General features: G+C 38.3%; 2 protein-coding genes across 2 annotated transcripts; both read right to left on the minus strand.

The window, feature by feature from the left end:
- Nucleotides 1-453: 453 nt before the first annotated feature.
- On the minus strand, nucleotides 454-1,476 carry LOC122662935. The gene has a single exon (XM_043858638.1). The coding sequence runs from the start codon at nucleotides 1,474-1,476 to the stop codon at nucleotides 454-456; it is 1,023 nt and encodes a 340-aa protein (XP_043714573.1).
- Nucleotides 1,477-25,583: 24,107 nt separating this feature from the next.
- Nucleotides 25,584-26,237, minus strand: LOC122662936. The gene has a single exon (XM_043858639.1). The coding sequence runs from the start codon at nucleotides 26,235-26,237 to the stop codon at nucleotides 25,584-25,586; it is 654 nt and encodes a 217-aa protein (XP_043714574.1).
- Between the last annotated feature and the right edge of the window lie 232 nt (nucleotides 26,238-26,469).

A 26,469-nucleotide genomic window follows, 5' to 3' on the forward strand; every position in this document is an offset into this window, starting at 1 on the left:
CAGCAACTTTCGGGCTTGCATCATCGAAATTATCACCGATGGCGGAGTTCCTATCATCATCCCAGAAAATTCAAACTCTAGTTCCTTCACAAGTCTTACAACTACTCTCTCTTCAAAAAAGAACACTAGCATGATATGCTGCTAGCCAATCCATTCCAAGTATAACATCAAAATCCTTCATTTCTAATAGAATTAAGTCTGCAGTCAATTTTCTATCCATAGTCTCTACATCACATGCTTCACAAATTAATTTTGTCTCTATCATTCATCCAGAAGGCGTAGACACACACAACCGGTAATTCAAAACTTTAGGCACAACATTCAATTTAGTAGCAAAGGTACTCGATACAAAACTATGAGTGGATCCCGAATCAATTAGGGCATAAGCAGGTATTCTAGAGATTTTCAGCATACCTGCCACAACAGAGGGAGACGCCTCTGCATCCTTCTTAGTCATTGCAAAAACCCTACCAAAGGCTCTTGGCTTCTGGTTTCCTTGAGTGTCCTTTCTGTTCTGGGCATTTTGATTAGCTTGCCCTCCTTGGGGTTTTGCTCTGGCTGCTCCTTTAGAGTTGGACAATTCCTAGCAAGATGTCTATGTTCCTTATACTTGAAGCAAGTGAATGTTCCCACCAAACAATCGCCCTTGTGGTTCTTACCACACTTCTTGTAGTCAACATTTCCTTGGGGCTTTTTCTTTTGGAATTTCTTCCAATTGTCCTTGTTTGCTGTATGGGTAGCAAAACTCTTCTTGAATTTTTTTTTTTTATTCAACTTCTTCATCCTTTGTTGCATTCTTCTCCACAACCTCATAATCTGAGATTTGTGGACTACTTCAGCATATGTCTTCAGTTGCATGGGAGAGATACTCTTCTGGATCTCCACCCTTAAGCCTTGCTCGAACTGTCGAGCCTTCATCTCCTCCGTACTCACCATGTGTGGTGTGTACCTAGATAGTTCCTCAAACTTCCTCTCATACATCATCACTGTTTGGCTTCCTTGAGTTAAATACATGAACTCAAAGATCTTCTTTTGCTTTACACAAGGTGGGAAATACTTATCATCAGAAGCTGCCGTGAATCCATCCCAGGTGATTTGCCTATCACCTGCTTCCAGTATGGGCTTAGTCATTTTCCACCACTGATCCGCTTCTCCTTGAAGCATAAAGGTGGCGCACATAACCTTCTTTGCATCAGTGCACTTGATCACGTCATAAACCTTCTCCAAGTCACTAATCCACTGTGTGGCAACAGCTGGATTAGCATTTGTTCCCTTGAAAGCTACCGAATGGAGCTTCTTAAAATCCTTAAGGACATGCTTGTCCTTAGTGTCAGTCACTTCCCTTCTGCCACCACTACCAACAGTTGGTGTAGCTTGAGCTATCACCTCTACCCGATTAGTTTGGTTTTGTAATGCCCCCACAAAGTTGCCAATAGCATCTAGTACTTGTTCCATATGAATTTTCCCTTCATTCATTAGCGTTGCAGGGCTCTCTTGAGGCACTTCAGTCTGGCCTCTACCTCTTCTTCTCTTGGGTGCCATTAACAGGTCACCAAAAACATGGATTCAATCAATTCCTCATCCATAAAAAGGACAATCAATTCAATATCATCCATCATTCTAAACAGTCCATTTACATTGACAATCAATTCCATCCAGTTCTCATTCAATTCAGTTCTGTTTAGTTAGCATTCCTATGCCATCAGACCACTAGTCTACAGAATCTATTTAAACCTATTGCTCTGATACCAAGACTGTAACAACCCCACTCTAAGGACCAGGTGGGCCCATGACACCAGAGTCCGATCGGCTCCGCACAGGAAAACATTCGGTCAAGCATTCTATATAATCAAAGTGCATAAAATTAAAGACACAATAGTAAGCGAAAGATAACGATTTAAAACTTAAAATATGATACTGATGGCTCGAACGTCTACAATCCATATTCTCCAAGGAGAGGAACAGAACTTTAAAATAATTACAGTCATCTGGATTCAAGATCCTCCTTCAAAATAAATATCCTTTACGACAACAGAGTTCTATCTATTTCAAAGTAATAGACTAAAAAAAAATGATCCTCAGATCATCAGTCTTCATCTTGCTCGATGATAACAATGCCCTTGCCCTTATTCACGCCTGTCTTATCTATAAAAATTTTATCATTCGAGGAATGAGCTATCTCCCAGTAACAAATGACATTGCCAATCATGCTCACAATATAACATGCAATTAAAATTTCATTTTCTATCTATAAGCATGGCATCATTCCTTATCATTTGAACAATAATCATTCAATCAGTCAATTTCCATAAATCTTTCAATCATTTATCTACCGGTAACATTTCATTCATTTTATCATTTTTCATTTCATTTCAGTCTTAGATCTTCTTCCAGTATATCTCCGTCGTACTACCAAAGTAGCTCTAGTTACAAACCACTAGAATGGGTTCAGTCGTACCATTGAAATGGATCCAGTTACAGACCACTGGAATGGGTTCAGTAATGGCCTCAACACCCATCTTCATAGGCACTTCATGAGCACCAGGTCATAAGTTGGCCGTGCCCGTCGGCACATTACTTTCTTTTCATTTTCAGTCATCATTCATAGAATCTTGTACCATTTATATTCCCATTAATAACCATAAGATCATTCAACATTCAAGCATATAGAGACCTAACATAGTCATATCAATAATTCTTTACTAAATATCACCATAAACATTGCATAAACATAAATGTTTCCAATCTACAATATTAACCATCGATTAACAATGCTTCCTTACCAATACTTTCGCGTTCTGATCGTCCAATTAGTGTCGGCCTTTCGAGGGTCCTTGTTCGTCAAATAAAAACCCCAAAACTTAGGGTTCTTATCTTAGATCCTCAACAAGCTCAAAATCTCTTCAATCCAAGATAGGTTCTACTGGAAATCATCAATTGTAAAATTCTGTGATGTTGCTGTTTTATCTACATTGATATAAAAATACAAAATAAATACTAAAAGTGATTAATATTGAACAAGGTCAATGGCTACTAAAAGCTAACATCCATGTATTTATTTCATAATAAGACCATACATCTAGAAACCCCTCCTATCATAGAGTTCCAAATATTTCAAAACACCATTCTAACTAAGACAGATTTGGAGTCATCAACTTGTAAAAATCATAAATCCATTCTCCTGAACTCAAATGTCCACAATAATTTTGGAGGATTTATAAGACTGATTAAAGTTCATTCAGTCAAAAAATTAGATCAAAATTCAAAGTATAAGTACCTCAAACACATCTCTCCATCTCAGGTACAGAAAACTACCCTAATAGTGACCTGTCTGGGAGCACGAATTTATAAACATATCAAATGAACTTATTTCTTAATGAATTTTTCAGGAGATCATAATAACAGATAGATATAAGAATCAATCCCTAACTAGGGTAAATAACATGAACAATCTTGGGCTACAGTTTTGCCCAATCCAGAATTTTCAGAAACAAGAAAATCAGTTACTTTTTCTCTCATCACCTCTTATATCCGAATTTTCCATGCTTCACTACCATGATTTAACTTTATAAAAACATCAATATAACATGAATAATGTATGTCTTAATCCATATAAAATTTACAATGTATCCTCAAGCATCAAAGCCCTATTCTTCCATCCCATTTATGAAATCTTCTCTCAAGAGACAAAAATTCAGAATTCAAGGATGGGAAACCTACCTTGTTGAAGAACCAAGTCTTGATCCTAGCTTTGGCCCTTCACTCCACCATATTTCAAGCTCCAATCTTCAACTCAGCCTTGAAAATCTTCTCACAAAACCCTAGAATTTGAACACTCAAACCCCAAAAGGACTCACTCCCCCCTTCCACGATTTTCCGTCCCTCTCTTTTCTTTTCTTATTTTTCTTTCTCTTCTCTCTTTCTTAGAATAACTCTCCCTCTTTCTTAAAATGATTCTCTCTCTTTCTTAGAATAACTCTCACTTGAAATCTCCCTTATGCCCCTCCATTATCTTCTTCTTTCCCATCTTATCACCTCATTAATTTACATCTTACTTGAGATCTCCTTTATGCCCTTCCATATCTTCTTCTTTCCTATTATATCCCCTCATTAATATATATCTTACTTGAAATCTCCTTTATGCCCTCACTTAACTCTTCTTTTCTTTTTTCATTGAACCAAAAAGTAACTCAAAAAAACCACATGAACCAAAAAGTAAACTATTAATCAAAAAGTGAACCAAACATATCTTTCTTTCACTTCAACTTACAAACCATAGTATATAAAAATGTACCATTGTGTATAAAATCAATACAAAGTCTATATACATAGATTAAGGGTTATGAAATTACATAAATACCCTTACATGGCTATACATGACCAACAATCATACTCATGCTTACAATTCATTATAAAACATTCAAAAAATCATAATTACATGAAATCTTACCATAAATTAACAATATCAACATGAAAATCAATTCTCTACCATCCAGTCCAGTCATATAAAAAGTAAGATAGTAAACCAATATTAAAATAAAATTCTTGGGTCGGGGTATTACACTTTAAATTGTAGGAGCGCACATGGACATGTTCCTGTCATCGTTTTGAGATTGAAGGGGACATTCTCGTTTGTGTTGCAAGGGATGAAGATGAGCCAGCCTCAATAAGAGAGACACTCTCCTCTCTAGCTAAGGAAATGTAGCAAGCTGCTATGGAAGATGAATTGAGTTTTATGAGTAAGAACCAAGTTTGGGAGTTAGTTGACCTTCCACCTAGACGTAAAGTCATTGAAAATAAATAGGTCATGAAGGTTAAGCACAAGGCAGATGGTTCAATTGACAAGTATAAAACACACCTTGTGGCAAACAGATATACCCAAAGAGAGGGTATAGACTATAATGAGACATTCTCCCCTATGGTGAGAATGACCTCTATTCGCCTCATTCTAGTCATTATTGTAAAATTGGATTTGAAACTCTACCAAATGAATGTTAAAACTGTTCTTTTCAATGGAGAACTAGATGAGGAGATCTTTATGGCTCAACCAGTGGGTTTTGAGGTGAAGGGACAAGAGCGCAAAGTATACCATCTCAAACGTTCTATCTATGGTCTTAAGCAATTGTCTAGGTAATGGTATATTAGGTTTCATCATGTCATTATCTCTACAAGTTTTGAAGTGATTGAAGATGACCACTGTGTATATGTAAAATAGTCCAACGAAGGTTTCCTTATCCTATCCTTGTATGTTGATGACATCCTATTGGCTGAAAATGACATAAAGTTAATTGTCACTACTAAAGAGTGGTTGTCCTCTACTTTTAAGATGAAGGATATGGGTGATACCAACTTTGTGTTAGGAGTGAAGATTGTGAGGGACGGCCCTAGGAGATTTCTTAGTTCATCTCAAGAGACTTACATAAAGAAAGTCCTTGAACGATTCCATATGAACAACTCAAAACTCATAGACACTCCAATGGACAAGGCATGTATTTTAAACCAAGACCAATTCCCTAAGACTGATGAAGAAAGAAACCAAATGTCCAAAGTGTCCTATGCGGTCGCAGTAGGCAGTTTGATGTATATGATGATGTGCATGATTCCAAACAGATACTTCACTGTTGGCTTGGTTAGCCGTTATCTATGTATCCCAGGACCAGTTCATTGGGAAGCTGTAAAGAGGATCCTTCGATACCTACGTGGGACTACAGACCTCTCACTCACCTTCAGTGGTTTAGACTTGAGACTGAGGGGCTATAGTGATTCTGATTGGGATAGTGATAGAGACGAGCGCAAATCCACTTCAGGGTATACATTTGTCCTAGGAGGCGGCACTATTACTTGGAGTAGTAAGAAACAGACATGCATCGCCCTATCCACAATGGAGTCGGAGTATATCGTATGTTCGACAGTAGTTCAGGAGGTTGTTTGGCTCAGAAGATTCTTGCAGAGACTTAGTGTTTCTGCTTACTCAGATGACGCTGTACTTATACATTGTGATAGCACGATAGTGCTAACATTTACAAAGGTCCCCAAATTTCATGGGAGAGCCAAGCACATTGAAATACGATATTATTACATTTGAGACATGGTTGCGCAAGGTGAAATTGTTCTAAAGCATATCTCTACTAGCAGTATGTCGGTTGATCTTTTGACGAAGCCCATTGCCAGAGATGTTTTCCTTGTTCATGTTAGGAACTTGGGACTGAGACGGATTTGATATGCATTTTATTTTGGGACACTTTTATGGATGAACATTTATTGTATCTCTTTCATTTATTTATGAGATATATTTGGTTGAGCGATATTGTGTGTACACATTCATTTGTTATTATAAAGATGTCACTAAGTATTGAGTCAACCCACTCAGACGGGTGACTCACCTTGGCGCTTATGGATAGAAAGCAAGATGAGCCTATGAACATTTGTTCTTCATGGCTTCTTAGTTAGAGCTAAGAGAAGACCTTATGTGATCCAACTTGGAAGATACCACACTTCTATACAGCCTGTGAAAAGCTAGAAGTGAGGTTTCAGGCAGAAATCATAAGGGCGACTACGCTAGAAACTCATGTTAGGCGCTTGGTGCAGCGACTAAACTAAGATCCATATGGCATTTATATTTTCGTGAGTGACATGCCCACCTTAGTGGGAGTTACACCATAATGTACATATCATACTGCATGTACTTGTACCGATCGATAGTGAGAGTGACTGAATGGATCCCTGCTTCATCACTGTGTGAGCCACGTGAATTATATTAATCCCTTAGTACCCTTATTACTTAAGACAATGTCATGAAGAGGACACCCAATGACGCTACATTGACGTACTTCTTAGAATCATGGATGATGCGGTCTAGCCGGACACGATTGGGAAAGTTGTTGGCAACAATCAGATTGACATGAGGGGCTTAGGAAAAACCATCCGACATTACACCTTTATTTTGTGACTCATTGCCCGAGCGACTTATCATGTTTGTGATCGATGTAGTCATGAGTATATTGCATATAAAGGGTTAACAGTGCTCATCATGAGGTATCGAGAGTGCTAAATCTGGTGTAATTGGATTGTTTAGGGTATTTCAAGATTGTTTGTTAGTGATGTACTACATTGGTTAGATGGAAGCTTGATATAGTACTACTACCCTGTATTATCTCATTAGATCGTATGCCCCATTTCCTGTATGAAGAGTTACACAATTGAGAGAAACTTGGATGCATAGTTGATCTAAAGTGCGCCCTATGTGGGCGAGTGGGAGATGTAAAATGGACATGGGCATTGGGCCTAGTCCTAGCCGCCCACATGGGCTGGCAGACCCAATTCGAGAGCAAGGGGAGAGAGGACCTACCACATAAGTGGTTGACTCTCTCCGCCCCTCTCTTTTGTCGAATCCTAGTGTGAGTCAAAAAGGGGGGCCTTAAGGTTTTGGTTATAAAGAACCTCTAACCCTAAGGCCATACACTGGATACCAAATGTCCTCTCTCTCTCACTCTCTTGCTCTCCAAGTATTTGTGTTTTATGTGGGATTCCATCTCTTCCCAAGTTTTGTGGTGCGGAGTTCTCTTTAGAGAAGCCTTTCAAGATATCTAGAGAAAGAAGAAGATTGTTCATGTGTTTGTAATCAAAAGCTTGGTTCTTGATCTCTTTTCCGTTGTCTTCCTATATACATTCAGGTATGATCCAAACTAAATTTATTTGGATCTTGATCAATTGATCTAACATTCCATCCACCCCAACTCTCAGACCTCACGCCCATGCCCATGCCCCTGCTGTTGGACTTGTGTGTGTCCATCAAACCCGGTTCGGTCTGGTTCAACCCGGTTTCACTTTGTATTGAACTTTTATGCATTTTAGTTTAATATTATCACATGCGATATAAACTTTTGAGCATTATCCGTAAGTTTTACTTAAGATTGTAGTCTTTTGGGCTGGGCACCCTTATCATATGGTCGTCGCATTGGGTATGCCTAGACATGTGATGTCAGGGTACGAATTCAAGTACTCACATGTTTGATGTGTGTATTGGTGAAGAATCTACTTTGTCGATTCCCTCATGTATTACTGCCAGATGTAGGAAGGGATAGGCATGTGTCACCAACACCCTTTGCCTGAGGGAACCCTGTCACTGCAAAGTGTGATCGCATTCTTTAATTCATCAATGACTGAGACTCAAGCGAGTCAAAGCCGGTGTTCTAGGAATGCGTGAACACTTTGTGAGTGAAGGAGTTACTCAACATGGTCACCACTGCCCGATTGGGGAACACCAAGATTGGGATTGTCTGTGTATGTTCGGATTGGAATCTGGATCCAGTGCCATTTTGGAAATGGTTTTGCAAAAATCTATTTTACATAAAATGATAGATTATATATGATTATTTGAACAAAGTGTTTTATCGAGTTTTACGAGACCCGATCAGATGCACAGACACTCTTATATGGACATGTACTATGGATTGGGGTTTGGCAGTACAAGTGTACATGCCCTAGATTCCATAATGATGGTGTTGATTAGTGGGGGGGTTGTACATGATAAATTGTTAACATGTAGGGAGTTATTTGGAATTTATTAAATTAATTGGTTCTTTATTTAATTAATGGATATGGTGCTAATTCTAATTATCCATAAATTTTAAATAAAGTAACTAATTAATACTTTCCCTATTAGATTCTGCTTCTTTACCTTTTTAAAGCACTTTAAATTTAAACAGAACTGTTAAACAAAGAGAGAGAGAGTTAGACTCTCACAGGGATTAATCCTAATCCTATCAGGGTTTTTAATTAAATCTTGTCTCTATATAAGGGGACCAAAATGCAGGAGGGGGCCAGGCTTCCACGTTTTCTGGCTCTCCCCCTCCTGGAGTGGTTTGGTTTCTCTCTCTCCCTCTTGTAATCTCTCTTCTTCTTCTTCTAGTTTCTTTCTACTGCAATTGAGAGTTAGGGTTGAGAAACCCAGATCTGTGCTGAAGAATTGAAGAGCATCTGGGATTAGCTTGAAGAACCTTGATAGCACCATTGGAGGTTTAGATCTGTTTACTTAGAGAGCTTATTGGAGGAAGAACCATTGTCTATTGGAGGAGCAACACTTGAGGCTCACCAGGTTAGCAATTCTTTATTGATTCCTCCTGTTATTAATTATTAAATATTCAAGGGATGTGAAAGAAACCCAAATCGATTTATTTCCACTGCGCATTCGGGTATGGGATGGATCCCTCTTTCTATGTGATAGACTAGAGATGATTAAACTGGGCATTGGTTTATCATACCAAACCCTACTAGGGTTCCTGTAGGGACACCATGGGAGACCATGGTCGGCCCAAAAATTGAAAACAGGGTGCCCTAGGGCAACCTTAGGGTTCCCTAGGGATAACGTTGGAGTTCCCTAAATTAGGGTTCACGAACTTATATTACTATTGGTTTACCAAGGTGAGCCGCCCTGATCCCACAAACCGTAGTTTCACCTACAGTGTGGTATCAGAGCCACCTTTCCCACTCATGAATATCAAATAATTAATTGGTTAATATAATTATTATGAGTGGGATGCAAGTTTCAAATTCTTGATTGAATTTGCATGTAGGTGGTTATATGGTTATTGTAACAACCTTCCCATGTGCACATGGATAGTTATAAGGTTGTTAGTGTAACAAATTGCCCATATGATGATGGATTTGGTTGTTAATTTATTCTTTCCAATTGTTGAAACATGGTATCCAAGTGGGGTGATGATAAGTAATTGTTTTTTTATATAAATTTTTTGATCATGAACATGTGGGGGGGAACATACGCTGCCAAGCCTCTGCGCACGCCCCCCCTCTTTGCCTGACCGTGGCCCCCTCTTGTGCGCTACCCATGTGCAGCCCTGGCAGCAACCAGTGAACGGGCTGTACGAGCGCGCGGCCTGTGCGTGGGCTATAGGCCTGCGGGTGGCGGCTTAGGGGCTGTTGCCCTTGGGTGTGTGGCCTACGAGTTGAGCGCATGGGTGCACGCGGCCTGCCCATGCAGGATGCATGCACGCTCCCTTGATTTCCCTCTAATTTTTTAATTCAAAAAGAAAAAAAGGTTATTTTTCAAAATAGAATTTTAATTTTTGTTTTATTTTTTGGAGGAAGTAGATGGGTGAAGGGATACCTCCCTCCACCCACTTGCAATTAAAATGTGATTTTAATTTTAAGGGCTTGGATACATGTTATCACATGTGATGTGGTGGTTCAATGATTGAAGAAATCCATGTTTTTGGTTTACTTGCTTTAATGATGCCCATATATGAAATTATGTTATAATGTGATTATGGGAATGGCATTCTAATAAAATGGATGGAATTTGATGTATGTGATACATGGGGTTAAGGGTGGATGTGATGCTTCTCTCTCTTTCTCTCTCTCTCTCCCTATCTTTTTTATAAACAAATGTACTCCACCCCATGGGCAACCCAAATGGTGGGTTGGTTTCTCCATGCGGGGTTTCTTTATTATGGAAAGGAATGTGTATAGAATTTTTCCTAGGTTTTGATTATAATTTTAGAGGAGCTAGGACTCCCAGGGCATGTTGATGGTGATCCACATGTAGCGCTCAAAGTTTATGGAGATGTAAGTCACCTACTTTGAAGACGTGATCGGGCGGAGGAGATGATCGAGGCGTGGCATCCATGCATGATTGATGCACCCAAGTTATTAGTTTTTATTTTTATTGAGAGGGTTATTTAATTGCTTCTAATAAAAATGCCGCCATCCCATAATCACTTTTAATTAATGTTAATTAATTATGTTGTTTAATTCTATCCATGATATGTGAGAGTTGATTAATCCCTCTTTGATCATAATACATGTATGATATGGACTAGTCTAAGTAAGTAGACATGTCCATGGCCTCCTATTGAAGATAAATGTATAAATTATGTGATATGACCCTGCATAAGCCGACAGGACATTGGCAGGATCGTTGTCACACGATTATCTATACTTACCTCTATCTAGATACGTTAGGGTATGGATAGTGAGAGGGCACTGCAACAGTGGGCCATCTTTCATGATTCCATGATTCTAACTAATGTAATAGGTAAGTACATGACTTGGGTGTATGTCAACCGACAGGATCTGGACATGACACCCAGGTGACCAAAAATATTGGAAGCCCATGAGGCGGACAGCTTAGTCCACACTACCACGGTGTGTATTGATGAGCACATTTATGTGTGAAATCTTAGGGCATAAAACATACATTTTACCACTTTGGACAGAATTACTCGGTGCTTTCTTGTGCTTTTTAGGTTGTAGGTGATTTCTTGTGAAAATGGAGGAGATGATGCTAAAGAAATGTTTTTAAGCAGTTTAGAGGTGTTAATGGCTTGGATCGTAGCCCATCGAGTCAGCTTCGCTACGGTTCAAGCGGCACATGATTCCGAGTTGAAGCGAAGAAGTTACGGCCGTTTCCGTAGAAGCACGAAAATGGTCTATAGGGGTTTATTTGTAATTATTGACAGTCGGCTGGGGACAAAGTGAAGCGAAAGTTCAGATTGCAGGGGCCTTAACAGAATTATTAGAAGTTACATTCTTGTACCCGAAAGATTCCATTTGGAGGGCTCTAGACAGTCCAACTTCAACTTGAGATATCTTGGGCTCCCGAACTCCAAATTGGACGAAATTTGGGTCTATTTTGGGTGATTTTTCGCAAGGAACACAATGGTGAGGCCTATATAAGCACCCCATGCTCCACGTTTTCTGAAGGACAGAATGGGTATTTTATTTATTCTTGAAGGAATCCTAGTCATCACCCTCCTCCAACTTCTCAAGGGCACTTCTGGAATTCTACTTGGGATAGATTTATTTTGAAAGATATTCTCTCACCTATGGAAAGTTGAAAAGTCAAAGATGCTTTGATTTTATTGCTTGGAGAAGATATCTACAAAGAAAATGAAGCACAAGTTAGAATTAGAAATTTACTTTTCTAAAAATAGAAAGTCTATGTAAATAATCTTCTCTTCTTCTTCTTTCTATTTGTTTCTTTTTTTCTTAGGATTCAAGGCATTGTAAAAGAGGAAGGAGAAGAGAATATTCTCTTTTCTTAGGGAATATTTCTCCTACACTTCCCCCTTCTCTCTTCTCCTCTCGCCCTATAAATACCCCTTGCCCTTTGGGTTGTAAGAAGTTAGTAGTTTTTTTAGTTCAGTTTTTAGTTCAATTTTAATTCAGTTTTTTAGTGTAATTTTTACTTCATTCACTTAGTGAAATTTTCTCTTCTTTTCCTATTTTTGGCTTAAGTTCTTAGTTTTGATTTCAAGTTCTTAATTTTGATTTCATAAGTCTAGTTTAATGGTTGTAATAGTTTTAGTTTAAAGCTTCCTAGTCTAAGTTCCTATGTTGATGACAAGACATGGAGATTTAGAAGAGGAAGCCATGGTGAGTTTATTTAAGTATTCAAGCACATCAAGGTATCTCATTCTTTAAACCCTTAATCTCATTCTCCCTCTCCTCTATCTCTCTCTCTATCTTCTTCTTCTTCTCCCTCTATTTCTTTTATTTTTTTTATATGGTTGTGGTATGTGGATGCACTTTTATTCCCTTATTTCTTTTTATATGATTATGAAGTGTGGCTACGTTTTTGTTATTCCTTTCAATTCGCTTTAGTTTGATAGGTTAGATGCTCATGTGTTAGGACGCCAATTTAATCCCTTAATTTTGTTAGATGCTTATGAGTTAGGATGCATTAATTTTCATTAGTTTAATTAGTTTAATTTAACACTTTAATTTGGTCCACTTTGCATTACTTTTAAGTTAATTAAATAGAGTGGCGTATATCTCCTCGTGTTCGACCCGTAGCTACGATTGACCCGTACGCTTGCGGTATTATTTTAACTCAAACATGTATAATGACTCCCGACAGGGTAAGTTATGCATGCAAGGGTTGTAGGTATCCAATTCATCTTTTGGGTCATGAGGGAGACCCAAATCATGAAAGCCATTGATGTGTGTGTGCTTAATTTTAAATTCAATGGTTGTTGATAAGCATGTGTTTTTACTTGTATATGTGTAGATTATTATACAATGGCTACCGTTAATTCCAACCTGTTAACACTCATTAGCGAATACAAACTTAATGGTACAAACTATGTCGATTGGTACCAGAGCATTAAGTTGCTCCTGACTTCTGAAACACTATACACGGTTCTAGATGAACAAGTTCCTCCTCAACCCGACCCAAATGATTTTGAGGCAAATGAAGAGATGCAGGATTTCCTCATGGGGGATTCCAAGGCATCACTTTATATCCTAGGATCGTTGGAAAAATCAGTTCTGGACTCGGTCAAGTATATACGCACAGCTGAGGGTAAAATGGATAAGCTTGCTGAATTGTTCAACAGGCAGTTGACACATGCCCATTCTGATGTGGTGAGTCAAATCCACAACTCCAAGATGTCCCAAGGGACTACAGTGATGGATCATGTAATGAAGATAATCAATCTGTTTGAAAAATTAGAATCCATGGGGACTGATTTCAGCCTGCAATACAAGACCGATGTGATCTTAGCGTCACTCACTTCTGCCTATGCACCCTTTAAGATGTCCTACAAGATGTCAGATAAGAAAATGGAGCTCACTGAGCTTGCGCATTGGTAGAGGCGGAAGCTTCCTTGAAAAAGGACAAGGCTGAGGTCAATACAACTGATGTGAAGCCTTCTTCAAATGGAAAGAAGAAGAAAAAGGGAAGTAAGGGTAAGACCCTAAAACCTAAGGGTGGGAAGTCTGGCAATAAAGGTAAAGGCAAGTGCTTCTATTGCAAGAAGGAGGGTCACTGGAAAATAAACTATCGTGCTTACTTGGCGACTTTGAAAGACAAGAAGTCGAATGAAACAGAGACTGTTAAAGAAGGTACATGTGATGTTCACGTTCTTTATGAGTCTAATTTGTCTTTTAAACCAACGAATTCTTGGTTGGTGGATAGTGGTTCCACTGTTCACATTTGCAATGATTTGCAGAGGTTCAAAGAGACAAGGAACCTAGAAAGAAATGAGGTGCGTCTTTGGATGGGCACTGGAGCAGACACCATGGCAATGGCTGTGGGAACTTTCACTCTGAATTTTAATTTTGCTTGTTTAGTTTTAAAGGATTGCTATTATGTACCCTCTTTTAAGAGGAAGATTATTTCAATTTCAAAACTTATTTTGGACGGGTATAGTTCTTCCTTTAAATTTAAATTAATTATTCGTTTTAATAATTCTTTTGTGGCATCCGAATATATGCAAAGTGGTTTGAACTTCCTAGATTGCCCTATTAGAACGAATGTTGTTTCAAATGTTGATTTGAAACGGAAAGCAGCTCCAGTGAACTCAACATACCTGTGGCATCTAAGATTAGGTCACATTAATTTGGACCGATTCAGTAGATTGGTGAGGGATGGGCCCTTAGAGTGTCTGAGGGTGGAGCCATTCCCCACCTGTGAGTCATGCCTTCAGGGTAAAATGACCAATAAATCCTTTAGCAATAAAGGTACTACAGCCACGGATTTGTTAGAGTTGATACACACTAACGTGTGTGGACCCATAAACATATAAGCAAGGTATGGGTATGAGTACTTTATAACATTCACTGATGATTACTCAAGATATAGCTACATGTACTTGATGCGTAGAAAATCGGAAGCCTTTGATAAATTCAAAGAATTCCAAGCCAAGGTCGAAAGATAGCTCTATAAACGCATCAAGTCCTTACGATCAGATCATGGAGGGGAGTATCTATCGGATGAATTTAAAGAATACCTCATATCACAAGGGATAGTTAGTCAACTAACTAATCCAAGCACACCACAGCAAAATGATGTATCCGAAAGATGCAATCGGACCCTATTGGATATGGTTCGGACGATGCTCACTTATAGTGAGCTGCCTCTCTCTTTCTGGGGGTACGCTTTAGAAACAACGATTTATATCTTGAATAGGGTTCCATCCAAGTCTGTATCCAAGACACCCTTTGAGTTGTGGAAAGGGTGCAAGCCCAGTGTACAACACTGATGAGCACATTTATGTGTGAAATCTTAGGGCATAAAGCATACATTTTACCACATTGGATAGAGTTACTCGGTGCTTTCTTGTGCTTTTCAGGTTTTAGGTGAATTCTTGTGAAAATGGAGGAGATGATGCTAAGAAAATGTTTTTAACCTGTTTAAAGGTGTTAATGGCTCAGATGCATAGCCCATCGAGTCAGCTTCGTAACGGTTCAAACGGCACTTGATTCCGAGTTGAAACGAAGAAGTTACGGCCGTTTCCGTAACGAAGCGTGAAAATGGTCTACAGGAGTTTATTTGTAATTATTGACAATCGGCCGGTGACAAAGTGAAGCAAAAGTTTGGATTCCAGGGGCCTTAATGAAATAACCAGAAGTTATATTTCCTGTACCCGAAAGATTCCATTTGGAGGGCTCTAGACAGTCCAACTTCAACTTGAGATATCTTGGGCTCCCCAACTCCAAATTGGACGAAATTTGGGTCTATTTTGGGTGATTTTTCACAAGGAACACAATGGTGAGGCCTATATAAGCACCCCATGCTCCACGTTTTCTGAAGGATAGAATGGGTATTTTATTTATTCTTGAAGGAATCCTAGTCATCACCCTTACTCTCTCTCTCCACCAACTTCTCAAGGTCACTTCTGGAATTCTACTTGGGATAGATTTATTTTGAAAGATATTCTCTCACCTATGAAAAGTTGAAAAGTCAAAGATGCTTTGATTTTATTGCTTGGAGAAGATATCTACAAAGAAAATGAAGCACTTGTTAGAATTGGAAGTTTACTTTTCTAGAAATAGAAGATCTATGTAAACAATCTTCTCTTCTTCTTCTTTCTATTTGTTTCTTTTTTCTTAGGATTCAAGGCATTGTAAAAGAGGAAGAAGAAGAGAATATTTTCTTTTCTTAGGGAATATTTCTCCTGCACTTCCCTCTTCTCTCTTCTCCTCTCTTCTCCCTATAAATACCCCTTGCCCTTTGGGTTGTAAGAAGTTAGTTTTTTAGTTAAGTTTTTAGTTAGTTTCTAGTTCAATTTTAATTCAGTTTTTTGTGTAATTTTTAGTTCATTCACTTAGTAAAATTTCTTTTCTTCTTGTCCTTCTAAGTTGTGATTTTTGACCTTTCTAAGTTCTAGTTTGCTTTTTGATTTTCATTTAACGGTTGTAATAGGTTTAGTTTATGCTTTAATTTCAATTTAAGTCTTCAATTGGGTTGTAATTTCTTAATTCTAGTTTAGGTTTTAAACCTTCTAGTCTAAGTTTTTAAGTTGATGACAAGACTTGAAGATTTAGAAGAGGAGGTCATGATAAGTTTATGCAAGTATTTAAGCTTTTCAATTACATTCATGCAAGCACATCCAGGTTTTAGTATCTAAACTCTCAATCTCATTCTCCCTCTCTTCTATCTCTCTCTATCTTCTTCTTCTTCTCCCTCTATTTCTTTTATTTTTTTTATATGGTTGTGGTATGTGGATGCACTTTTATTCCCTCATGTCTTTTTATGTGATTATGAAGTGTGGCTGCGTTTTTGTTATTCCTTCTAATTCGCTTTAGTTTGATAGGTTAGATGCTCGTGTGTTAGGACGTCGATTTAATCCCTTAATTTTGTTAGATGCTTATGAGTTAAGATGCATTGATTTTTGTTAGTTTAATTAGTTTAATTTAACACTTTAATTTGGTTCACTTTGCATTACTTTTAAGTTAGTTAAATAAAGTGGCGTATATCTCCTCGTGTTCGACCCGTAGCTACGATTGACCCATACGCTTGCGGTTTTATTTTAACTCAAACAAGTTTTTAGCGCCGTTGCCGGGGAGATTATTGACCACTTTATTTTTTTGATTTTTAAGTAATTCGAAGTGCTTTAGTTTCTTCTCTTTCTCCTCTTTCTTTTCAAAATAAAAAAAAAAAAAAAAAATTTTTGAAAACCTCCTCTTGTTTCTTTTCTGTTTCAATAGTGTGCGCCCAATCTAAAGTCCTTCATATGCCCAAACCCAGCCAATCTTGGTGCCCCTTGATTCGTTGGGTGGTTTGGATTGACATGTGACTTATCTTTGGAGGTGACTACTCTTGATAATAGGAAAGCAACATAGTGAGAACGTTGGAAACATAAACGTATAGTAGTCCTCCACCCTACATCAGAATCCATTTGGAGTCGCCCGTAGGTGGCTCGTGAAGACTATACGGATTCCCTTGCTGTCAACCTATATGGCAACCTTACAGCTTTGGAACCATTGTTTCGATTTCTGAGGGATAGATGCACCATCTACCTTGGGCTCCCTCTTGTTTTTAGTATTTTTTTTTTCTAGTATTTTATTTTTCTTTAAAATTTTTTATGGGAGGCATCAATTTGGGATAGGTGGTTAATTTAGAATAATGGGAGATACACTTCCTTATAAGACTTTGGGGGAAAGATGAACCTATGCTAAGGTAACCATGATTTTGGAGGAAATGTTTAAACAGGTTAGGGAAGCCAAAAGTAGTGAGATAGAGAACAATTTTGCACCACCCCAGTACAATTTTGCTCCCCAACCCAACTATGGACTTTCGGGAAATTTTGATTGGTCACATCCCCAGACTATCCATGTAATGGAAGGATGCCCTAATCTTTATGGGGGTAGCAATGGTGATGAGAATGTGAGTCCTCAATTTCAATATAATTCTTTTGGCACTGACAATCACGGGTGGAGTGATCATCCCTATTTCTCGTGGGATCAATGGAATAACCAAGCTGGACCACCCAATTTCCAATATCATGGTCAGTATGGTCCTCCAATGCCCAACCCTCCATTGAATCTCAATGGGCCACCTCTCCTTGAACCATACCACCAACCCCTTGAATTTCAGAACATGGGTGAGGAGGCCAGACTGAATGAACTTGAGAAATACATAGATCTTCTCACAACAAGCCAAAATACTATGGAGAAGCAACTCTCTCAACTGATCACCATGGTGCAAGAGGAGGAAACGGGTACATTACCTAGTCATCTTGAACCGCCCCATCCCCAGTTTAATGATATTGAAAGTCCACCTCCCCAATTTGAGGTTAATGAGAGTCACTCCCAACAAGATGCTTTTCATGACAATTTATTTGTTGAGATTGAGTCTCCTAAAGATATTAGTGAAGCGAGGTTTGATGAGCTACCTGGGGAAGTCCACCTTTTGCCTGAAATTTCTGATTTTAGTGAGCCTAGTGAATTTATTGATTTAGAATCAGATTTTCATGATAACATAGAAAGCCAGGAAATTCGATCTCCCCCTCTCTCTTTGGAAAACTTAGATAATTGTCATTTTGCGGATTTCATTGTCTCACATATTGATTTGTCCAAACCTCCTAGGTTTGACGATTTTATTGAGGACGACAATGTTAGTCATAATGCCTTTCAAGCATATTTCCATGATCCTTATTTGGCAAACCAAGTTATGCAAAGAGCAGATATTTGTATTGCTAGGATTGATTTGAGTAAACCTTCAATTTTTTATAATTATTTAGATGAAGTTATTCATAATCCTTTTTATGCTTATTGTGATCCGTTTTTGGTTGATTTTTCAAAGAATGATAGGTGTTCTACATTGCAAGTGGGAGAGGAGGGAAAGATTTATGGCCTGAGTTTTATTGCCTTCATTTTTCACTGTCCCATGAGGACAGATTTTTCTATTGGATATTTCTTAGTTGTGCTTAACTTCCGTATTATTTCTCGCTTTACTAAAATTCATGGTCGAGTGTTTTCTGGTTCTGAAGCTATTTCTCCATTTACTGGCCATGGATTGAGATTTCTATTGCTGCTCCTAGCACTTTTTGTAGAGCTCATGACGCTTCATGATCCTCTTTGTTGATTATATCTGGTGAGCCCCTTCATCTCCTCCCATGTCCTTATTTTTTTTTTTTTTTATGCATGCATTGAGGACATTGCATGAATTAAGTGTGGGGGGGATGTTGGGCTTAATTGGTGAATTTTGATTGTGACAATAGTTTGATTTTGTGCATATGTCTCTTTGATTGCAAAACGAGAGAGAGAGAGAATTAGGTGTCCTAGCATGTGAAATAATAAAAAATCCCTTTTCAAGGACGATGGTTGGTTTGTATCCGGTGAGAATGATTGAATTGGAAAATATGAGCATTATTTCATTTGATGGTTAGATTTCTCTATGTATTTTATGGACCCTTTGATCTTTTGGCTAGTAGTTGACACCAATTTGTTTGTGACAAGGCTAGGCATGAAAGTGAATGAAAGAAAAAAAAAAAAGAAAGGAAGGTGGAATTCCTTGGGACTAGACAGGGCACTGTGCCTCATGAAGCAGGGTGACTTGATCGAAATTCCTTGGAAGGAAACTCAAAAAAAAAAAAAAAAAAAACTCTTGCATCAATGTCTCAATGTCTTATGGATATATGCAAAAAGCGAAGCTACCAAGTATTTGGGTGTCTGGTGTATGCTCCACCATGTCATTCAAGGAACAGTAGTGGAGTAGAAAAAGAGTTTGTTGTTGAGAAAGAAAAAAAACTTTTGCCCTAATGCCTGAAAAAGAAAGTATGATCAACAATACTCAATGCCTAAGTCTTTGGTTCCATCGCTGCTATGGGGGGGTTTACTTGAAGGTGAATAGTGTTTAGAAAATATGAGGAGATCCCTTGAACTTGATGCATGCTTGTTACTTGAATTGATGTGGGGTGATAAAATTCAAGTGTGGGGGAACCTTTGGCTCCTTGATCTTTAGTTGAACACTTTTTGGGATTATGTGCACTGTCCTACTTATGCTATGATTAAAATTTACAGCATTCAGTTACAATTGAATTTTGGGTGTATATTCACTGCAAACACCACGAGACACAACTCGTCCACTAGGGGTAACCTAGGGGTTCAAAGGCTTGTTGCACATGCTAAGTGCAACCGTGATTCCTACGAAAGTGAGTTAGGATTTTCTGCATTCTAGGTTAGTTTTTCTTTTGCTTTACTTGAGGACAAGTAACGCTCAAATGTGGGGGAATCTGATGAGCACATTTATATGTGAAATCTTAGGGCATAAAGCATACATTTTACCACATTGGACAAAGTTACTCGGTGTTTTCTTGTGCTTTTCAGGTTTTAGGTGAATTCTTGTGAAAATGGAGGAGATGATGCTAAGAAAATGTTTTTAAGCTGTTTAAAGGTGTTAATGGCTTAGATGCATAGCCCATCGAGTCAGCTTCGCAACGGTTCAAACGGTACTTGATTCCGAGTTGAAACGAAGAAGTTATGGCCGTTTCCGTAACGAAGCGTGAAAATGGTCTACAAGAGTTTATTTGTAATTATTGACAATCGGCCGGTGACAAAGTGAAGCAAAAGTTTGGATTCCAGGGGCCTTAATGAAATAACCAGAAGTTATATTTCTTGTACCCGAAAGATTCTATTTGGAGGGCTCTGGACAGTCCAACTTCAACTTGAGATATCTTGGGCTCCCCAACTCCAAATTGGACGAAATTTGGGTCTATTTTTGGTGATTTTTCGCAAGGAACACAATGGTGAGGCCTATATAAGCACCCCATGCTCCACGTTTTCTGAAGGACAGAATGGATATTTTATTTATTCTTGAAGGAATCCTAGTCATCACCCTTACTCTCTCCCTCCACCAACTTCTCAAGGTCACTTCTGGAATTTTACTTGGGATAGATTTATTTTGAAAGATATTCTCTCATCTATGAAAATTTGAAAAGTCAAAGATGCTTTGATTTTATTGCTTGGAGAAGATATCTACAAAGAAAAGGAAGCACTTGTTAGAATTGGAAGTTTACTTTTCTAGAAATAGAAGATCTATGTAAACAATCTTCTCTTCTTCTTCTTTCTAGTTGTTTCTTTTTTCTTAGGATTCAAGGCATTGTAAAAGAGGAAGGAGAAGAGAATATTCTCTTTTCTTAGGGAATATTTCTTCTACACTTCCGTCTTCTCTCTTCTCCTCTCTTCTCCCTATAAATACCCCTTGCCCTTTGGGTTGTAAGAAGTTAGTTTTTTAGTTAAGTTTTTAGTTAGTTTCTAGTTCAATTTTAATTCAGTTTTTTGTGTAATTTTTAGTTCATTCACTTAGTAAAATTTCTTTTCTTCTTGTCCTTCTAAGTTGTGATTTTTAACCTGTCTAAGTTCTAGTTTGCTTTTTGATTTTCATTTAACGGTTGTAATAGGTTTAGTTTATGCTTTAATTTCAATTTAAGTCTTCAATTGGGTTGTAATTTCTTAATTCTAGTTTAGGTTTTAAACCTTCTAGTCTAAGTTTTTAAGTTGATGACAAGACTTGAAGATTTAGAAGAGGAGGTCATGATAAGTTTATGCAAGTATTTAAGCTTTTCAATTACATTCATGCAAGCACATCCAGGTTTTACTATCTAAACTCTCAATCTCATTCTCCCTCTCCTCTATCTCTCTCTCTCTTCTTCTTCTTCTCCCTCTATTTCTTTTATTTTTTTTATATGGTTGTGGTATGTGGATGCACTTTTATTCCCTTATGTCTTTTTATGTGATTATGAAGTGTGGCTGCGTTTTTGTTATTCCTTCTAATTCGCTTTAGTTTGATAGGTTAGATGCTCGTATGTTAGGACGTCGATTTAATCCCTTAATTTTGTTAGATGCTTATGAGTTAAGATGCATTGATTTTTGTTAGTTTAATTAGTTTAATTTAACACTTTAATTTGGTTCACTTTGCATTACTTTTAAGTTAGTTAAATAGAGTGGCGTATATCTCCTCGTGTTCGACCCGTAGCTACGATTGACCCGTACGCTTGCGGTTTTATTTTAACTCAAACAAACACCTTAGGGTATGGGGTTGTATAGCACATGTGCGAAAGCAACAGACAGACAAGTTAGAATTCAGGACCTCAAGATGCTATTTTTTAGGCTACTCCAAAAGCACGATAGGCTATTATTTCTATGACCCGGTTGACCAAAAGGTCATTGTAAGTAAACACGTCACATTTCTGGAGGAAGAAATGTTGACCAAGAAGTCCGAACCAGTAGTCATTAAAGAGCTATTGGATAGCTTAGAAACTTCACTTCCAGAAGTGAGACCAATTTGACATACCCGCTGCAATACCAACACTTGAAGAACCTCGATGGTGTGGGAGGACTATTAGACCACCCACCAGGCTTACTCTTCTAACCGAAGAGAAAACAGTGGAAGAGTTCCTCATGGTATTGGTTGAATCGGATGATGATCCGATGACATACTCGAAGGCTCTTAAGGATGTTGATGCCACTAGGTGGTTGGAGGCAATGTGCTCTGAAATTGATTCAATGCATTCTAACAAGGTCTGGACTCTAGTCGATCCACCACTTGGCGTTAAGCCGATTGGATGTAGATGGATCTTTAAGATGAAGAAGGGCGCAGATGAAAAGGTCGAAAGATTGAAAGCGTGACTGGTGGCAAAGGGCTATACCCAGAAAGAGGGTATAGATTATGAGGAAACCTTTTCACCAGTGGCGATGATGAAATCCATCAGGATTTTATTGGCTATCGCTGCACACTTTGATTATGAGATCTGGCAGATAGATGTGCAAACTGCATTTCTAAATGGGTTTCTTCAAGAGGAAATCTACGTGGAACAGCCAGAGGGGTTCTCTTCCTTGGAGGAAGAAAGAAAAGTGTGCAAATTGCAGAGGTCTATTTATGGACTATAGCAGGCTTTCAGGAGCTGGAACATCAGGTTTGATCAATCAATCAAATCGTTTGGTTTTGATCAAAACATGAATGAACCATGCGTTTTACAAGAAGATCAGTGGGAAGGCAGTATGTTTTCTTGTTTTATACGTAGATGACATATTGCTGATTGGTAATGATGTAGGATTTCTTTAATCGGTATAACAGTGGTTATCCACAACGTTTTCGATGAAAGACCTTGGTGAAGCTAGCTATATCCTTGAGATCAAACTCGTGAGAGATCGCCAGAAAAGGATGTTAGGCTTGTCATAGGTTACCTTTATAGATAAAGTCTTGGCCCGATTTAGCATGGAGAACTCCAAACGAGGAAGTGTTCCTTTTCGACATGGAGTTAGTCTTTCCAGATCTCAATGTCCTCAGTCTCAAACAGACATTGAAGAGATTAAGAGGATTCCCTATGCCTCAGCAGTAGGGAGTCTTATGTACGCTATGTTGTATACGAGGCCAGACATTTGCTATGCAGTAGGTACGGTAAGTCGTTACCAATCTAACCCCAGACGGGAGCATTGGAGTGCTATCAAGAATATCCTTAAGTACCTGAGAAGGACTAAGGAATATTTCTTGGTTTTTGGATCTGATCAGTTATCAATCTTGGGATACACAGACTTGGATTTCCAAACTGACAAGGATGATAGAAAATTTTAGGAATGGTATATCTAATGGGTGGAGGTGCCATTGTGTGGCGGAGTGCGAAACAGAAGTCTACAGCCGATTCCACTATCGAAGCAGAATACCTTGCAGCTTGCGATGCAGTAAAAGAAGGTATTTGGCTGAGAAAATTCCTATCAGATTTGGAGGTTGTCCTTGACCTTATCAAGGGCCATATTCCCCTATTATGTGACAATAGAAGGGCCATTGCACAAGCTAAGGAGCCTAGGGCTCATCAGAGGAACAAGCACGTGCAGCGAAAGTATCACCTCATCAGAGAGATTATCCAGCAGGGTGACGTGAGTATCTCCAAAGTGAACACAACTGAAAATGTGTCTGATGCCATGACAAAGGGTTTGTCTCCTGGAGTGTTTAAGAAACATATGGAGGGCATGGGTTTAAAATGTATGGGAATTGACTTTGATGTACAAGTGGGAGATTGTTGGATTTGTGTGTGTCCATCAAACCCAATTCGGTCCTATTCAACCTGGTTTCACTTTGTATTGAACTTTTATGCATTTTAGTTTAATATTATCACATGCAATATAAACTTTTGAGCATTATGTGTCCGTAAGTTTTACTTAAAATGGTAGTCATGACTAGGGTTTGGGCTGGGCACCCTTATCATATGGTCGTCATATTGGGTATGCCTAGACATGTGATGTCAGGGTACGAATGCAAGTACTCACATGTTTGATGTATGTATTGGCGAAGAATCTACTTTGTCGATTCCCTCATATATTACTGCCAGATGTGGGAAGCTATAGACATGTGTCATCGACACCCTTTGCCTGAGGAAACCCTGTCACTGCAAAGTGTGATCGCATTTTTTGGTTCATCAATGACTGAGACTCAAGCGAGTCAAAGTCGGTGTTCTGGGAATGCGTGAACATTTTTTGAGTGAAGGAGTTACTCAACATGGTCACCATGGCCCCATTAGGGAACACCAAGATTAAGATTGTCTGTGTATGGTCGGATCGGAAACTAGATCCAATGCCGTTTTGAAAATAGTTTTGCAAAAATCTATTTTACATAAAATGATAGATTATATATGATTATTTGAACAGAGTGTTTTATCGAGTTTTGCAAGACCCGATCAGATGCACAGACACTCTTATATGGACATGTACTATGGATTGGGGTTTGGCAGTACAAGTGTACATGCCCTAAATTCCATAATGATGGTGTTGATTAGTGAGGGGGGATTGTATATGATAAATTTTTAACATGTAGGGAGTTATTTGGAATTTGTTAAATTAATTGATTCTTTATTTAATTAATGGATATGGTGCTAATTATAATTATCGATCAATTTTAAATAAAGTAACTAATTAATACTTATGATCTCGGCTCATGATTCAATTGCCATGTATTTAGCTATTGAGCCTCAAAGTTTGTGTTTTTATGTGATCACAACATCAAAAAGAAAGTCTGAATTTTCCACGGAAGCCGGCTCGAAATATTTGATCTTAGGTGCATTTCCCTCTGGAATATTATTGTTCGGGTACGACCGAACAACTACTGATATCTAAAAATATCTTTTATTAGAATGTTGTTGTTAAATTGTTAGATATATAGAAATATCGTAAACTATCGGATCAGGTATTACTTAGATGTGAAACTTGCAGACCTCATTGGTTGTGATATTGATCTTACGGGGGGAACGAAATAAAAGAATGTATAGACTTGTAGAGACCTTCTATGTAGTTGTCTATCTAGGACGATCGATCTACATCTTTCCCCATAGCCCTGGGCCTCCCTATTAGATTCTGCTTCTTCACCTTTTTGAAGCACTTTAAGTTTTAACAGAACTGCTAAACACATAACGAAATAATAATATCCATTCCTAGCTTGGACATTTAATGGCCCACATACAACTGAGTGGATGAGATCCAATGTACCTTCAGCTCTAGTTCCCTTGTTCGGGAATGATTTTTTGGCCATTTTTCTTTGTAGATAGGATTCATAGGTTAGATATGGTTGTACTCAAGACTTTCAAGAGGTCCATCTCTTACTAATCTATTAATACTATCCACACCAATGTGGTCTAACCTAAGATGCCAAAATAGGTAGCTTCTCAGGGTGATCTCACTCCTTTTTATCCTTCTGGTCTCCTAAAACCCCTGCAACATATTACAAACATGTGCGGTGGACCCAGAGTCTACACACCACAAGTCAGTTGGTCGTACCAACAAATGAGGTTTAGTTAACACATTGGATTAAAAAATACTTGATTCTGTCTTGCTTGCCTTGTCCTTCTTCACTGAGGCAAGGTATTCATAGCAGTTCCTCTTCTAATGACCTGTCTTACCATAAAAGAAATAGTTTCCTTTAGCAGTTTGCCTTTCATTTTCTGATCCCCTCCCTCTTTACTCATGGGGGTGTTACGTTTACCCATATTCTTCTTGTTCTTCCTCTTCTTCTTAAGTTTGGAAGACTGAGAATGCTTCTCAGTGACAAGAGCCACTGCCTTGCTTTTCTTGACTATACCTTCTGCTTCTGTAAGCATATTGGTCAACTCAGAAATGGCGTTCACTGTCACCCTATTCATGTGATAGTTCACAATAAACAAAGTGTAACAATAGTCTGGCAGTGTGGCAAAAATGATCTCAATCTTGAAATCCAATTCAAAGATTGACGTATAACCCTCTAATTCTTGGAAGTATTTGTTCATTCTCATTATATAATCCAAGATAGATGTTGAATCAGCCATTTGAGCAGAGGACAATGCAGAGGAGATTTTTGGATGAGTAAGATGATCTTGCTTTCCAAATGTCTCCTCCAAGTGTTTCATGATCTCTTTTGTCGTTTCAAAGTCATCACATGTACTTTGAATGTTCTTGTCAACAGAACTAAGGATATACCCAGTGGCCAAAGCATCCTTTTCTGTAAAAATTTTGGAAAGCAAGATCATCTTGCTAATACTCACAATTAATCATGCAGTGCACCTGTAATTTTGGCAGGACATTTTGTTTCCATACTTGTGAGGGTGTATTGTGGATACTGGTAGTGTGGGGAGAAAGTGTAATGAAAGTTCCTACCATAGGGAGTTTTGAGGTTACGCCTTTTGTGCAATTAAGTAAAACATTAATGAGTAGAGATTTTATTTTGTATATTATGGACAACTTAAAAGGGCTACCCTTTAG

This window comes from Telopea speciosissima, chromosome 5 (assembly GCF_018873765.1).
Source record: "Telopea speciosissima isolate NSW1024214 ecotype Mountain lineage chromosome 5, Tspe_v1, whole genome shotgun sequence".
In the NCBI taxonomy this organism is placed as follows: Eukaryota; Viridiplantae; Streptophyta; class Magnoliopsida; order Proteales; family Proteaceae; genus Telopea; species Telopea speciosissima.

Excerpts from the sequence above, each read along its gene's own strand:
- LOC122662935 (XM_043858638.1), bottom strand. The coding sequence starts at position 1,476 with ATGAATGAAGGGAAAATTCATATGGAACAAGTACTAGATGCTATTGGC.
- LOC122662936 (XM_043858639.1), bottom strand. The coding sequence starts at position 26,237 with ATGATCTTGCTTTCCAAAATTTTTACAGAAAAGGATGCTTTGGCCACT.